The sequence below is a fragment of the Oppia nitens genome, unplaced genomic scaffold, assembly GCF_028296485.1.
Source record: "Oppia nitens isolate AA-2021 unplaced genomic scaffold, nextdenovo-longstitch-racon4-pilon3 scaffold7_pilon_pilon_pilon, whole genome shotgun sequence".
Classification (NCBI taxonomy): domain Eukaryota; kingdom Metazoa; phylum Arthropoda; class Arachnida; order Sarcoptiformes; family Oppiidae; genus Oppia; species Oppia nitens.
The window spans coordinates 487,156-504,531 of NW_026533251.1; the positions used below are offsets into that span (position 1 = coordinate 487,156).

Sequence of the window (17,376 nt, forward strand, 5' to 3'; positions counted from 1 at the left end):
TATTATTGAAATAAAAAATTTTCCTAAAATATATGTTCATAAGATAATTCATAATTTAATAGAATTATTCCTTTTAATACATAAAATAATTAAATATATTTTTATATTTATTTATAATTAACTAAATTGTCAAATAAAACAATTTCTTATATATTTATAAATATTTACATTTGAATATTGATTTTATTCGAAAAAAAATAATTACTAATTAAATGCCCTATTATTGTCATTATAATAAACATTATAAGCACCGCAAATCACATACCAGTCCTTAATCTACTGGTGCTCAAAAAACAGCAAATAGTGAACCATCAAATAAATAAGCCAAAAATATAAACTATTTAAAATTAAATTATTCAAAATTACAAATAAAGTATATTTTGTGTAAAAATATCATTAAAAAAATTAAATTAAATATATGTAAAAATCAAATAATATTAAAGCAAATTATATTAAAAATAGCGCTAAAAAATGACTGAAATATATTTATAAAATTATGCTAAAAATACTTTCAATATATTTGGTTTTAATTGATATTAATGACAAAAAAAAATTAATTCACTAATAATCAAACAAAATATTAGTCAAACATATCGTCTAATATGGAGTTAATCACTGTATTTAAAAAAAACTAAAACATTGATTAACAAAACAATTATTGAGATTTTTATGATGCAGTCGCTGTTACATTTAATCATAATTGTGATAATGAGAGCACATGTATCTCATATCTATTCAATACCAAAAGTGGACGACTCTTCCACAGCTAAAAGGAGTTTCTCGTAAAGCATTTCAAATGAGGTATACGGCGGCAGATCTAATCGATTGAAACAAGTGTGTGCTCTGGTATGTCGAGAAAAATACAAAAACAATTAGTTAGCAAAAAAAATGACAGACAATAGCACTACTACTTATACCTGGGAAGACTGGTAGGTTTGCCCCACTTTTCAATGCAAAACTTTCGCGGACCGTTAGACCCTCTGAGAGCTGCAAATCCTTCGTAAGGTATGGACGACGTTCCCGTCACAAACTGTAGTAGTCGTAAGCGCTGTTCGTTATCAAACTTGCGATCGATGGCCGTCCAAAACCATTGTATCACTGGATGTGAGTCGTGATAGCCACTACGGTATTCAGTATTTTTACGCCAATCGCATACATCGATTTCGGCTGTACCGGCAATTACAAGCTCCAGTTCCCTGGCGTCAAATACGCTGACAAATCGTTGGTCGATAACCTCAAAGAAACCCTTGACAAGTGAATCGGTTTGATCGACAACACCTCTTTCCAGTCGCCACTTAACCATACGGTCGATGTACTCCTTTTTGTTGCGCTCAGTCACTGCTATGTTACGGCCGCCGGCTTTAAGCTCCTGTATGTTAGCACAAAATATGTATTAATTATTTATTAGATTAACTTAAATAAAAATGCAAAACATAAGATAAATTTTGTATATCACTGTATATTAGGTCAATAACAGATATATCTTTATTATTAATAACTTATTAATCTTTCTCACTATTCTCTCTCTCTCTCTCTCTCTCTCTCTCTCTCTCTAATGCAAATATACATTCATAATACCATTTAAATGTGATTAAAAAATATGTGATAAACATTACTCAATAAACTACGAACTCATACAACACCAGCGCTATTGTCAATTCAAAGAACAATAATCACAGTCACAATAGTTGACTAACCTTTTCGACAACTTGTCCGGCAATCTCTTCGATCACCGAAAACGTCAGATCCAAACTCTCCCAGATATCGGTAATATCATTATCTTTAAGCCACAGTAAGCTCTGGTGAAACTCGGCGTCCAAGTACTCTAAGTCGGACAGTGAACAGGGCAACCGTAATAGTGCTTTATAGAAGGGACGGGTAAAAAAGGCATCCAAAAGATACTGGTGCACGAGTGCCAGTCCTATTACACGACCAGAAAATCTAAACCACTCGTGACAGTCATCGACAAAGGCGCTCATCGGTGACACCTATCATATATGTGATGAACAAACACATGAAATCATTTTTTTAGTAAAAAAGAATTTTAAAATATAATATTTGCTAAAATATTTTCAAATAATAAATTTAATATCTTTTAAAAATAAAGTTAATAAATATATTATTAAATTAAGATTAAATAACTAAAAAACACAGTATTACTCAGTGCTACCAGTGCTTAGCACATACCTGAACGGTGTACGTATCGTTGGCCGAGTACTCGAACAGTCCGTAGTATGGGTTAAACAGTTCGCGTGATAGCAGGAAAAAGAACTCACGGGACGGACCGCCATAATCCAGTCCCTCTTCGCCGGCAAAAGAGATGTAGAGTTTGGACTTTTGTAGGTCTTTCTTGTTATTGGCGGCCATAATCTTATTGAAGGCATCCTCCAGTAGATGATCTCTTCGTACATTAAGTTTCATTTTGTTAGGTCCCTGACCCATACCCTTCTGTTCGAGTTTACGATAAAAATTACGAAGTTTGGCGTCAAAATCACGTCTGTAAGGTGCCGGTGGTGTCGGTGCCACTCGGATCTGGTATTAAAATAAAAATACAATAAAATGATAAGTGAAATATCTTGTAATAAAAAAAACTTAGTAAATGATTATACTTGTGATCGTTGAACTTGTGGTGAGTTTTGTGGTGATGTGTTGTTGGCAACGGTACTACTCCTGGCAGCAGCGGCAGCGCCACCAGAAACGGTTGGTAAATGATCACTGGATGGCACGTATGACATAATCTCTTGTTCAAAGAGTGACAATAGAATAGTTAGCTCGAGATCGTCGCTAAATCTATCCAAAGCTAACGTTCCGTCCGATCTAATGGTATGCAGTTTGTCTCGTAAACTACTATTTGATTTGACAGCCGGTCGCCGTTCGCACAGTATGTCCATTATGTTTGGTTGACGGAGGAATGCAACAACTTTATCATTGTATGCCGTGGGAACTGCTGATGAACAGGTAGGCGTAGAGGCCGATGTCGTTGGAGGCCGAGGAGGCGGTATTGGACTTGAAGAACTGGCCGTTTCCTCTTGCGGTTCGTTGTCCGCCGCATTATTGTTAGTATTGCGCACACGACGACGACTCGGCGCCATTACCAGTTTGTGTGGATTCACTACCGGCACGTCTACCGGTAGGCGCGGGTCGATAAACGTTGTACTACGACTTGTGTGGTCAATAAAAAACTTTTTGCCTGTTCTGTCAATTTTTGACTCCCAACCTAACGGTGCAATCAAAAGAAGAAAAATTACTTAGCAAATAGAAAATTATATTACAATTATATAGTTATAGTATATAATGAATGTCATACCGGATGGCAATTCCCTATTATTTTCGGCAAATTTATTCAGCAGTGATACCAAATCGCGGTTGTGTTGGTAGCGCTCAAAAGCACTGGTAATCTGGTGTTGACCTTCCCGTCGGACTTTTGTGACCATATGTTTCAGTGATGACGAACTGTTATACTGGGCCAGCGCTTCGTCATTCATATGCATAACATTGAAAAAGTCGGTTCGTGTAAGAAACCGGACGGCCGGCAGGTTTAGTATGGCTCGATTGGGTGAGACAACAGCCGGCGTTGTAACTGTCGATGATTGTGGGGTGGCTGTGGCAGCACTGGTAGTAACTGTCGTAGAGCTACTACTACTACTGGTGGTTGTGGTGGGGGTGGTAATAGTGGTGATGGCGGGTGTAATGGATGTGGTAGGAGGTGTGACTGTCGGCTGTACTAATGAAGTGGACATCAATACTGCTGCTGATGATGTCGATGACGGAACGTGCGATGAATTGGTGGTAACTGTATACGATTGTTGTGTCGATAGTGACTGACCATCGGGCGTATCGGGTGACGGTTGACTAACATTGCTTGTGATGACGGCGCCCACCGATTTAGCTTTGGTGTGAGCGTCACGTGAACCGCGACCAGTCATTGTACGTCTAATGGATTGATAGCTATTGACAAAAACAAACCACAAAAAATAATAATAAAATGTTTTATTTAATTATTAATAATTTAAATTTTTTATTCAAAAAATGCTGATCAATTTTTCTTTGAAAATATTTTATTTTTTAAACTATAAATTTATGATTATTTAATAAAAAAAAGTTACTGTATTCAATTAGAGTAACTTATTTTAGACTAAATTTATTGAGGAAAATAAAAAATATCTTTTTTAATAACTTTACTAGCTACAATATTCATAAATTATACCGGTACAGTTGCTAGTGATGAATTTGCATTAATAGAATGATATACTAAATTATATTTATTTAAAATAAAATAAAATTAATTAAAATTTTATTTATTTTTTTATTTATTTTTTTTTATTTGAACATTTGATCATTTGTTAAGCTAAATAATATTTCTATTGTCATTCAATAGTACTAATTAAATATATACAATATTTACATTTGTATATTACAAAATTTAATCAACAATAAAAATAAATTACAAAAAATTAAAAATAAATGACATTTAATTTTAAATTAGTAAACATAAAAAATAATTTCATGATTTACTTATTATTAGATACAGTAAATTGATATCAAAGACAGGGGAACAGTAGCTAACAAAATCTAGAAAAACCGTTACATACCGTCTGTCCAATTGTTGTCGTTGAATGGACTCATTGTTTTGTGCCGTATTTGTCGACTGTTGTTGGGTCTGATGCTGTGTCTGCTGCGGCCGAGACCAAGTGGTCGTCCTATTTGTATGGTCTATATAGAAGACTCTGCCGTGGGCGTCCACCCGGGCCTCCCAATTGGTCGGCAATGACTCGTCCAATGCTACCCGCTGAAATCGTACAGTACGCTCCGGTATTGACGGCAATCGTGTGATAGTTGCCGACCGATTCACCGATGCTGAACCTGGCGGTGGTCGCTGTGATTGGCCATCGGCTACGGCACTGCCATTTGCTTCGCGTAAGGACTGTACCGACGATAGGGTGGGTCCTTCATGTAATGTAATTGTTATAAGACGTAAAGTTTTCATAATAATATTACAATTAATATAAAAAACAATTTAACAGTGATTTCACGGAAACAAAATTTTATATCAAAACACAATATTCAACAATTTTTTTTTTAAATTTTAGTTAATTATCCATTGATAACATTTAATTCGAGGTAAAAATTATAGTTATTTTTTATTTATATCAAATTCTATAAGAAACAGTATATTATTGAATAATTTATTATAATTATTATTATTAAAACAGTTATCTCACTCTTTATCTCTCTTTCTTTAAATGATAATTATTAACAATTTTGAGGGACAATTATACATTTGGTTATTATTATTATTATTATTTTTACATTATATTGCTATTAACCGCGAAAAATATGTCAAAAATGTTAGTTATATACAAAAACAATATCACAAAAATCACTAATTATTTTTTGAGGACAAAGTCATTCACTCGAATCATTCAGTCTTAGTATTATTATTAGTATTATTATAACTATTTATAATTATATATTTTTCAAAATAATTTATAATTTTTATTTCATTAGTATTTAGGGTTAAACATATCGTTAATTATGCATAAAATACATAATTTATTTGTGGGCAGAAATTAATTGTCGAGAAATTTATTGAAATAATAACTTATTTAATGTCAAATTTCTCGGAAAAAATAATATATTCAAATTGAAATTCATTGATAAAAAATATATTTTTCATTCACCGGTTTTATTTCATTATAAAAATAGATAATATATAAATACAAATACAAATTTATAAACAAATAAATATATATATATATTCAATTAATCAATAAATTCAAAATAATTAATATATTTTCTGTATTATCATTCACTGATTTGAAAACCAATATCAAAATTTTCATATACGGTAAAAATAAAAATAATAAATTATATATTATATTATATATATATATAAACACAACACTAAAATATCAATAAACTATTTAAACAAAAACAAAATTCAATTGACAACACAATAACCAACAAACAAGTTGTTTGACTGATGCGTCCAAAAAGGGATTTTATTTATTTGACTTTTAAAAACACAAAAGCAAGTTATCAATAATAAAATATATTTCCAGTTTTTTTTGTGTGTTTACTATACTATCTAATTATATACTAATACAGTAAATGAATAACAATACAGATATTTCAAAATTACTTTAAAATAAATTTAATTTAAAGCAATTATAGACTAAATAAATAGTACGAAATATTTGATAATAATTGCATAACACACATAAAATAAATAATATCATTACATCACTAGTGTATAGACTAATAGAAATTTAAATAATGATATAATTTAAATAAATAAAAATTGAGAAAGATTTTGAAATACTGATTAATGATTAATAAATAACAATAAAAATAATGAGATATAATTTATAAAACACTTTTATGACTTCATAAGGAAATGGGAGGTATATATGAGTCTATATATGAAATTTCATTATGAATGATAAAAGTGAGATATTTTAGAGAGAAAGAGAGTGAGAGAGCCTTATTGAGAGAGCAATGATATGTCAATGACTTTCACGACTATTACACACACAAACTAGACATATGTTTTTAATGAATCAAATGTAAAGATATATACTGTATATATACAGTATTTAATATATAATAAAACATATTTATGATTAAAAAACAGACTCAAACATACAAAAAAAATCTATTTAATACAGTACAATATATAACAATATAATATATCATAAATTCAATTTGTAAAACACAATTTGTGGCCACAATTTGGGTTTAAGTAAGTGTATGTGTGTGGGGTTAACAGTCAATCACTGTATACTACAATTATAAGATCTAAACAATTGACAACAGTATATAATTTGAAAAAATAGATGATAGACTTTTTTGATATTAGAAAAAAATGCAAAATTAAAATTATTGGTTAAAAGAAAAACTGTTACAAATCAATGAATTTTACAACAAAAATAATCATTTTTTTCTAGAATAGACACAAATATAAGATACTGCATAAAGTTTATACTACTGTATAAACTATTATCTAATAAATATATGAAATTTTATTAACTTAACTAAATAATAATTTTGTATCTGAATAATACTTGCAAAAAAAGCATGCAATTAAATAAACATTTCAAAACATAACTACATATAATAAGATGACTATAATATCTATTATAACAATGAGATGATTAAACTTTTAAAAATATTTCATGTGATATCATGTGATTATTACAATAGTTTGTTTCAAGATATTAAATTTTTTTTAAATCATAACAATGAAAATTTATTTGTTAAAAAAGCCAATGATATTTCCACATTACACACACATACATATATATATATACAAACACACACATAATTAACTTATACAATAATATTACGAGACACACACACACAACTAATTTAAGTGTTATTGAATTTTTGGTAAAAACTTTTTTCTAAACTAAAGTCATTAACACCTATGAAGTAAATGTATAGTTGAAAATCAGGAAAATAAAAACAATATAAAATTGTATGTAAAAGTAAACTTTTTACTATTAATAATTTTTTATGAATTAAAAAAAGTTAATATAATAATATAATTAATTTAAGTCAATTAAAAAACAGATATAAACAACAAAAATATTGTTTTTTTATCTAATTTCAATACATTTGGAGGTGTATTATAGTTGTATGTGTAAAATGATAGTTATGTGGGAGGATTTTTCTCTAAAGTGTCATAAATTTTCATGTAATGAAATAATAAAATAAATCAAGTTTTGGTGTTTAAAAATAAAAAAAAACAATTTTTTTCAACAAAAATCATATTAAAGTAAAAGTTATAAAAGTATCAGAAAACATAGTACAACAACAAAATACAATTAACAAAAAATATTAATGAATGAAATTTTTTGTTGTTTCAGAGACAACAAAAACTACAAATCAATAACCGGTTAATGAAAACTTTGGGGAAAACAGAGCTTTTGTACACAAAAAATAAATAAATAAAAAGTTATAAAACTTTCAAATATATATAAATAACTTTTTTCTCATCTGTTTTTTTCCATCATCACTGATGTACGAAAAAATATAGTTTTATTTATTTCTTATGGAAAAAAACTTTATTTTCTTTTTAGTTTTAATTTTTTCATTTCAGAAATCAATGACTGATTTAATTCATCCCAATCTTTAATGATTTATTATATTATAGTTTTTTATATCACATTAAAAAACTGAAAATATATTAAAGATATATACAAAAAATTTGCTGATTTTTCACTTAATTTACAAATAAATAAAACAAAATAAAAAATTATTTTCTCTAACCTATAGATATAGTTCTTCTGTGATTCTTCTGTTGGCCAACCCTTTCAAGACGTCTGTGACTCACTTCTGGTGCCGTCGTCGACATTACACTGTCATTGTCGGTACCGGTGGCTAATTGTTGACCAGAGTTGTTATGATTATTAGGAAACTGGTGATCGTGTGCTAACTGTCCATTTGTTTGTTGCTCAGGCATTATAGCAACGGTCGTCACATCAGCTGATTGTTGTTGAGTAATAGGAACTGTAGTCCGTTGTTTTGGTGGTGGTGGTGGTGGTGGCACTGGGCTACCGGCTACCGATCCACTGTTGCTACTATTACTACTACTACCACTATTAATGGACTGAGTATTTGAGTCAATGGTTTGTTTAACAATACCACTGGTCGATGCAATAGTCGCACAGTTAGCTATATCTATAGTTTCACTATTATTTTTATCACTATTTTCTATATCACTAGTTGTAAAAACAGCAGATGACTGTATATGAGTGTGTCTTAACTGTTCGCTGAGCTCACCATCATTATCAACATCTCTGTCCTCATTATCATAATTGCAACTCTGGTTTTCTTCTACATCTTCGTCGTCCTCTTGTCGGCGATCTATCTGTCTATTTGTCTCTTCTTCTTCAGCTTCGGGACTACCGCTCAGTGTTGTCTCTTCTTCGCACTCGTAGTCAATCTGATCCCTGTCCTCTTCTTCCTCATCAATGTTATATTCATCAACAGCACTGTTTACAACATTTCTGTCCTCGTTGTTGTCATCATCATAATCATCGTCATCACCACAATCAACATCATGAGCACTGCACTGGGATTGCTGTCGATTAGGTATCGGTGGCCGATCATCAAAACTGTTTCCGTTTAATGTAAACTATAATCACAAATAAAATTAATTAATAAAAACAAAAAATTACAAGTAAAATATATGTCAAACATATAATTTAATCAACAAATAAACAAAAAGTGTTATTTATTTTACTAAATATATATATATATATTATATGAGTATAAAGTAAATATTTTTACAAAAAAAATTATTATTATTTCCTTATAATTCCTAATGAAAACAATAATCAATGAGAATTTAGGTCTAAAAATAAAAGTGATTTTATTTTATGATATTATTAATAAAAACATTATTTTATGGAAACTAAATATACTGTAAGTAATTTTGCGATACATTTAATATTTGATACATTAATTCCTGTGTTTGTTTAACATTGATTACACAAACATATAGTTATTGTCGATTTGGGATTTGATATATCAAATAATGTGATACAAATCATACAATTATATACAGCAGTACATAAAATTTATATTCAAGTATATTATATTTATAGCCCTTAAGGCACACACACACCGACAATAAACAAGACAACAGTACCTTTCACTGGTATTTCATTTAGTGTTAAAATTTATGTCTAAATTTACAATACAATAATAAAATCAATAACAATAATAATAGTTAAACCGGTAATTGAAAAAATAATTTAACGGGGTTTCTACTCTAAATGCCCGTAAGTGTTTGTTCTGATACTACATTACTAAAAAATATAAATAAATAAATCATATGAAAATTATTTTTTGTTATTTAGTTAATTAAATCTTAATTTTATCTATCAAACAATTAGATGTTTATATTGATGACTACTGGTCAGTACATTATAATATTAGCGGCTATTAGTAAACTAAAAAGCCGTGAAATATTGTACCCACCGTTATCTAACCCGGTGTACGCTTCGAAACCTAAACCCAATTAAATTGAAATATACACACATCTAATAAATTAATAAACATAATTTTAATTATAAAACTAAGCCTAAATTAAGTAACAAAAAAATAGGTTAAGATATATGACTTATTTGTTGTTATTTTCAGTAACGTTGTAACAGAATAGACAGTTACGGGTCTTAAAGTGAAGAACAGCCAATTTAACTGATTATCACATCTTTGATATAATTTTACCAAAAAATCTAAATAACTGTATTATAGCTGAATAAAAGCGGGTGAGTGATTGAATCACTTATGTAAGAGTGGGTGAAATTAATGCAAAAAATATAAATGTTTTTTGTACATAAAAATAATTATTATAAAATATTAATAAATTAAGTTTTCAACGATATTTTACTTGAAGTTTTTTTTTTGTTGCTAATATAACATAACAATTACCGGTAATTAAATACAATACACAAATACAGAGCCTATAAATAACTATTTAATATTTAACTAAAAATGTTAATTACTTCATATAATTATTTATATATTACGGTAATTATAATTTTTTTAAAAATACCTCCGATTCAGACACAAAACTTGGCGGCACGTCATTGATCTCTCTGTCTTCATCCTCTACCTCTTCATCTCTGTCCTCATTGCGTCTACCGTTATAGACACCGATATCACTATCATTGTCACTGCCATCAGATCTGTGTCCATCAACACCATTATCACAATCTCGTGTACCACTCGTATAACAATTATGTTGTCCTCTGTCTTCATCGAATTGTCGCTGATTGTCGTCGTCAGATCCCACGGCAGATGACCGTTCGCTATTAGAATAATTATCGCCCGATTGCTGGCCTCCTTCATAAGCATCGGCTGATGAATTGGTGGCCACTTCGTGGTCAGGAGTGGCCAATGGTGCCAACATTAACGACTGTGACAGTCTTTTAGGCTGAACAGTGTTATCGACGGTAGTGTTATTAGAAACGATACAATTGGTTGACAATTGTATCGGTCTATTCATGCGGTGCCTTACAGGTGGTGTCGGTGGAGGTGAGTTGTCTTCATTGTTGTCACAATTAATAGAGACCATTGAGTCCCGTCCTCTAACACTGGCAACCGGTGTACAACCACTGGTGACGGGCGGCGGCAAGTGATTTAAACTGCCATTACTTGAACTTCGAGTGCTATTCGAGCTACTGGTGCTCGTACTGCTACTACTGCCTGTTAAGTCCAGACTGTTTGCAACCATTCGTTCCAGAGGTTTGTGGTGTGTCTGTTGTTGAGGCAATGATTGCTGTGTTCGCAACCGATTTGGAGTATTGTTAACTACTGCCGAATGTCCTGAACTGTTAGGTGTTGATAATGGAGCTGTGGTTCCGGTAGGCAGTGAAACACTGGACGCTACGGTAGGAGCAAAAATTTTCCGCAGCTTCTGCTTCGGCGGAAGTGGTGGAGGAATGTCGGACATCGGGTTTACATACATTAGGTTGACCTGCGGTGATGTAGAGGTCGTAATAGTGTTCGCTATTGACTGACTGCCGGTGCCATTTCCAGTCGTGGGCACAGTTAACACGTATTCAATATTCGTAAAGTTATGACCAACACTGGAACTGCTGGCTGTCGTTGTCATCACCGACGATGAAGACGCGGGACTAGCCGTGTGGCCGCCGATAGCTATTTTAGAAGTACTGGTAGGTGTAATCACAACCGATGCCGCCGACTGCGGGTTAACCAACAGTCCGTTTGTCAGATTTATGGTCGTCTTTGTTAGCGACGGATTAAGTGGTAGATGACCTGTTGCGGCCATCGGGTGATGCAATGGTGGCGGATGATTGGGCGGTGATGACGGCCGATGGTATTTACTATGACTTTGACCACCGTTGCTATGCTGTCCGCCACCGCAGCCAATCGATATGTGATAGTCACCGCTGTTTTGGCCGCTGTTTATCGAATTGTTGTTATTGTTGACATACTTTTGACCGCCCAATCGGTGACCACTTTTTGATGAGGACTTCTTTTTAAACATATTAAGCATTTCCTAAATAGTTAGGACTTTCCTAATGTTATAAAATTTACGTCTAATCAAACAGTATATACATTATTATTATTATTATTATTATTATTAGGATTAAAATTATAAGAATATATCATATATGATATATAACTTTATTATATTATTATTTGTTAATTTAAATTAATTTAAAATAGTTTTTTTATTAATAAAAATTTGTAGTTTGTTTTCAACAATTATTGATTTTTTTTGATTTGTAATTAATTTCAAGTTAATTACATAATAATAAAATTACATTATTTGATCAATTTATGGATACTATAGATGTATATATAATATCATATATCGTATTATTTTTTAATCAAATGACGAATTGTTTGCTTATATAACTAATAATATTTATAAATAAAATCATTAGTTTATTAATTTAATGATAATTATATATATATGTGATATATTGGATAATAATATATTGAAATCACATTATTTTTTTTATTAAACGATAACACAATTATCATATAGCGGTTATAACAGTAAGTTATATTATAACGTAAATGTCATTTAAAATAAACAAACAGAAAATAAATCTATTTTCATCACTATTATGTTATTATATCATATATTTAAATTAGCTAGTTAAAATAATAAAATTTTATATAAATTCAAAAATTATAAATATTAAACAGTATATACAAATTTCTAATAGATGAACAAATAATTGTTAACTCTATATATATATATAATTAAAGCAACAATTGTCAAAACAAAAATTAATTTATATTATTATTATTATTTGTTGACACATAGTAAGAAATTTTTTTTAATTATTTAGTTATCATAATTGTTGCATGATAACTAATATTTATAGTTCATAGAACTTATACAGTATAGTCATATATATAAATATATAAATTTTTAGCTAACATGGTCACTTTAAATAAGCTTTAAGATAAAATTGATGCAGGATACATTTTTAATTATTAGTAAATTGAATCTAGCTCACATACACACACATCAACAACAATAATAATAATAATAAGCTAGAGTGAGTTAATTGAAATACATGATCAACACATAAATATATTCAGTATATACACAATAAACATAACATTATTATTATTATTTATATACATTTACAGTCAAAATTGTCTATTTTATCCATAAATAACGTCCAAAAATATTATTGTTATCTATAGTCACAAATTTAAATCAAACTGTACTAATAATTCATATGATAAATATGTAATAATAGTTTATTTTTTAAAATTATTAATACCCACCCAATTCAAACATTTAGTAAACGTAGTTAATGTACATATTTATACATATATTGTATAATACAATCATTTATTAATATTTTTGTCTGACTTTTGAAACCTACTGTTACTCTATCTGTACAATAAAAATGCAAACATTGAGCGTAAACACAACAATCAATTATTTGTGGTCTCTCTCTCTCTCTCTCTCTCTCTCTCTCTGTATATGATATATACAGTATATGTGACGTCACTCTAGTTTCCTATTATTTTATTAATAAATACATTACTATACACTGTGTGTATAGTCGTCGTTGTCGTTGTCATTGTAATATCACTACAACCTTATCGTATAGTTTTCAACAAACATTTCTATTACAGTAATCACTAAACACTGACTGTATGTGTGTTTGTGTTGTGTATTATACACTGTATTATACGTTGAAAATTAATTTCCATTATTATTGAAAAGAAAAAAAAACCAAACATTTATTGTTATTATTATTATTTTCCCATTTATTTAATTAAATTATTATATATTTTTTCATATGTTATATCAATGTCAATGTTTGTTGTATTATTGAATTACATTGTATTTAATATATGATACATGTATTTGTCTCGCAAAACACATACACAAACTAATTGCTTAAATGAAATACTCTATTAATTAATTAATTAATAATTAGTGATTTTAGTTAATATTATTATTATTTTTCCATCTAATGTGTATCAAACATAACATCATAACTATTGAGTTATTATAAGTTTTTAAAATATTTATATATTAATAGTGTGTATATTTTTGTTGTTGTTGTTAATAATAATAATAATAATAAAATAATCCTAGGTCAATAATAAACAAAAATATGGGTTTATTATTTTCACGATTGTGGAGCTATTTTACTCATGAAGGTAATTATAGTATTATTTAATTTTTTAATATGTTAATTAATTAAAAATATCTACTTGATCATTTTATAAAAAACCCACACTATTGAAAAATAATTAGTTGAATTAATATTTACTGTATATGATATATATTATCGCTTAAATTTTAAAATTATATATCTCCATTTTATATTTTAATTAATTTATTTTTAATAAACAATATTAAAAATGACTAAACTATCATGTTTCTTTTTTTTAATTAAATTAATAAAATAGAACACAAATTAGTGATCATAGGTCTGGACAATGCAGGAAAAACAACTATATTATATCAATTGTAAGTAAAAAAATTTTTGTAATAAAATTAAATTTTAATTATTGTTAATATGATATCATAAATATATATTATTATTATAAGATTGTGTGTGTTTTTTTAAAAAATATTGCTTTTAATTGTAATAAATATCTGATTACTCTATTTATTACTTTTAATACTATTACTACCCCAACATTATTGACATACATTTTTTACCATAAATATAAAAACAAGACTCACGAGACAATTATCATATTATATATATATATGTATATCCTATTAGACTAATAATGTAGTTCACGATTAGTGGTTGTATGTGTGTGTGTATGTTTGGATACCTGATCGACCCGTAACCCTAACCCTAATTTTATTATACTATGTATGTGTAGTACAGTATAATATAGCACACACTTAACTGCTGTATAAGACTTTAATTATGAAATACACTAAAAAAAATTATTATTTTTTAATATCTATCTATATCTCGAATGTTATTATAGTCTTATGGAAGAAGTGGTTCATACATCGCCAACACTGGGATCCAATGTCGAAGAAGTTGTCTGGAAGAACATACACTTTGTTATGTGGGATATCGGCGGCCAGGAGTCCATCAGACAGGGCTGGCAAACATACTACGCAAACACGGAATTTATTATACTTGTTGTCGACAGTACTGACAGAGAGAGGATAGGCATCAGTAAGGAAGAGCTGTGGAAAATGTTGGCCCACGAAGATCTACGAAAGGCTGGTGTACTCATCTATGCCAACAAACAGGACGTCAAAGACTGTATGACTGCCGCACAGATATCCAAAGAGCTTAATCTGACGGCCATTAAGAAACATAAGTGGCAAATACAGGCCTGTTGTGCCCTTACTGGAGAAGGGTATGTCGTGTTTAGTTATAATTAACATTATTATTAATATTATTATTATTACCGGTAAGCTATTACTGAGTTATATAATAATTTAAAGAAAGAGATAGAGAGAGAAATGTCTATTTTCTGAAACATATGAATAGTTTTTTTTAAATATATATATAAATGAAGATTTGATTATGTGATTGAAAATTTAATTTTTTCTCAAACGAGTTTTATTTTTATTAAATATAATTATATATTTCCACGATTTTTTTTTAATATAACAATTTAACTTTACAATAATCATATATTTCATTGCATTTATTTGATGCAACTTTCAGTATGAGTTAATTTTTGTTGTTGTTGTTTAAGTGCTGACTAGTCATCAAAATTTATTTGTTTGATTAAAAAAATATTATTAGGAAGTGTAGTGATTGTGTTGTGTTTATTTCCGATCACTAACACCAAAAAAAATTATATATTTTTTAGTTTTTTCGACACTATTTTATCAATTTAATTGTTTCATAGTATTGTATTAATAGATATAAAAAATATTTTCAATTATTCGGTATAATATACTTTATATACATTTTTATGTAAATTCTTTTGTAAAATGTTGTAATTTTAATAATGATTATTCATTTTCTAATTATTATTTTTTTTTAAATTTAATAGTAATGATATTACAAATTCATTTTTGTTGAGATATATTATAACTTATTACATTATTTTATTAATAATAAATTATTATAGTATATAAAAATTTTATTTTATCATAATAAGTAACTTTAATAGTAAATCAATAATTTATTTTCATAATTATTACTATAAATGTTATTTAGGTGCATTTTAATACATTTATATTAGTTTAGGTTCAATATAATTTTATTAAATTTAATGTGATATTCAAAATATGATACAAATTTAGTTTATTTAGTTAGCAATTTTGGATAAGTTTTATTTACTTTTAATTTATAATATAATTATAGATACAATATATATTTTATCTATAAATTACTGTATAAATATTTGCTTTTACAGTAATTTTTTAATCACATGTTTTAATTTCCACAATTATGAAACACAAACGAATGAATTTTTTTTAACAAATTTTTTAAACAAGTTTTTTGGAGATAATTTTGAAGGCAATCATCATATTGTATGTTTGTTTGGCATTTAATCAATTCATTCAATTAACTTTATATGTTTTTGTAATACATTTTTAGTTAATTAGTGTTTAATAATTGTTATTATTAAAATTTAATAATAATTAGTTTTTTCAGTATATTTTTAAAAACTAATATTTAAATTAAGTTTCTATTTTATAATAAAGCATTTGTTTTTTAGACTTTGAATGAATTTGTTATACTTTTATAAAAATATATGGTATTATTTTTTATAGTTATTTATCAGTTATTATTATTTTATAGTTTTAATTGTATTGACACCCAATAGACCTTCAAATCTGGTTAACCCAAACACACATTTTTTTTGTACTTTTATATTGACATTAATTTTATCATTTTATTACAATTTTTATTTTATTATTACTATCACAGACTATATCAAGGCTTAGAGTGGATCGTATCGCAGCTGAAGAGTCGATAACTACCAGTGCTCTTATGTGACTCCAATTAATTAATTTTTAATGCCATTTAATATCATATCGACGACTACGAGGCGACCACAATGACAGCTACACACACACAATAAATGTGTATTAAATATATGATTGTAATGGGTTTTATATTAGATATATATTATATATATATAAGGAAAGGGAGTTCAACTAAGAGACCAATATTTTTAATTGAATCACAAATAACTCAGTGATTATTGTAAATGATAGTCGTTTTATTATTAAATACAATTTTCTATTTATTATATTATATTTAATAATATCTATAAATCCATATATAAATAGAAAAGATGTTTTATTATTATTATTATTATTAAAAAGTTAATATTGATGTTTTTATATTGTATATATTATATACACACACATCTATATTGTATATAAAACAATTATAAGTTCATAACATTAACTCT

At 28.1% G+C, this 17,376-nt stretch overlaps 2 protein-coding genes across 2 annotated transcripts; one reads left to right on the forward strand and one right to left on the reverse strand.

Moving 5' to 3' along the window:
• Positions 1–598: 598 nt before the first annotated feature.
• Positions 599–12,049, reverse strand: LOC128963081 (E3 ubiquitin-protein ligase HECW2-like). The gene is made up of 9 exons (XM_054309548.1): positions 10,565–12,049; positions 8,272–9,139; positions 4,593–4,947; positions 3,308–3,948; positions 2,610–3,217; positions 2,188–2,532; positions 1,698–1,988; positions 918–1,369; positions 599–843 (listed from the first exon to the last, which is right to left on the reverse strand). Exons 1-9 carry the CDS (start codon positions 12,029–12,031, stop codon positions 732–734), a joined length of 5,139 nt encoding a protein of 1,712 aa, XP_054165523.1. The 5' UTR covers positions 12,032–12,049; the 3' UTR covers positions 599–731.
• A 2,057-nt stretch (positions 12,050–14,106) lies between these two features.
• Positions 14,107–17,106, forward strand: LOC128963063 (ADP-ribosylation factor-like protein 5A). The gene is made up of 4 exons (XM_054309524.1): positions 14,107–14,178; positions 14,431–14,491; positions 14,971–15,354; positions 16,887–17,106. The coding sequence occupies exons 1-4, from the start codon at positions 14,133–14,135 to the stop codon at positions 16,933–16,935; spliced, it is 540 nt and encodes a 179-aa protein (XP_054165499.1). The 5' UTR covers positions 14,107–14,132; the 3' UTR covers positions 16,936–17,106.
• The last annotated feature ends 270 nt before the right edge of the window (positions 17,107–17,376 follow it).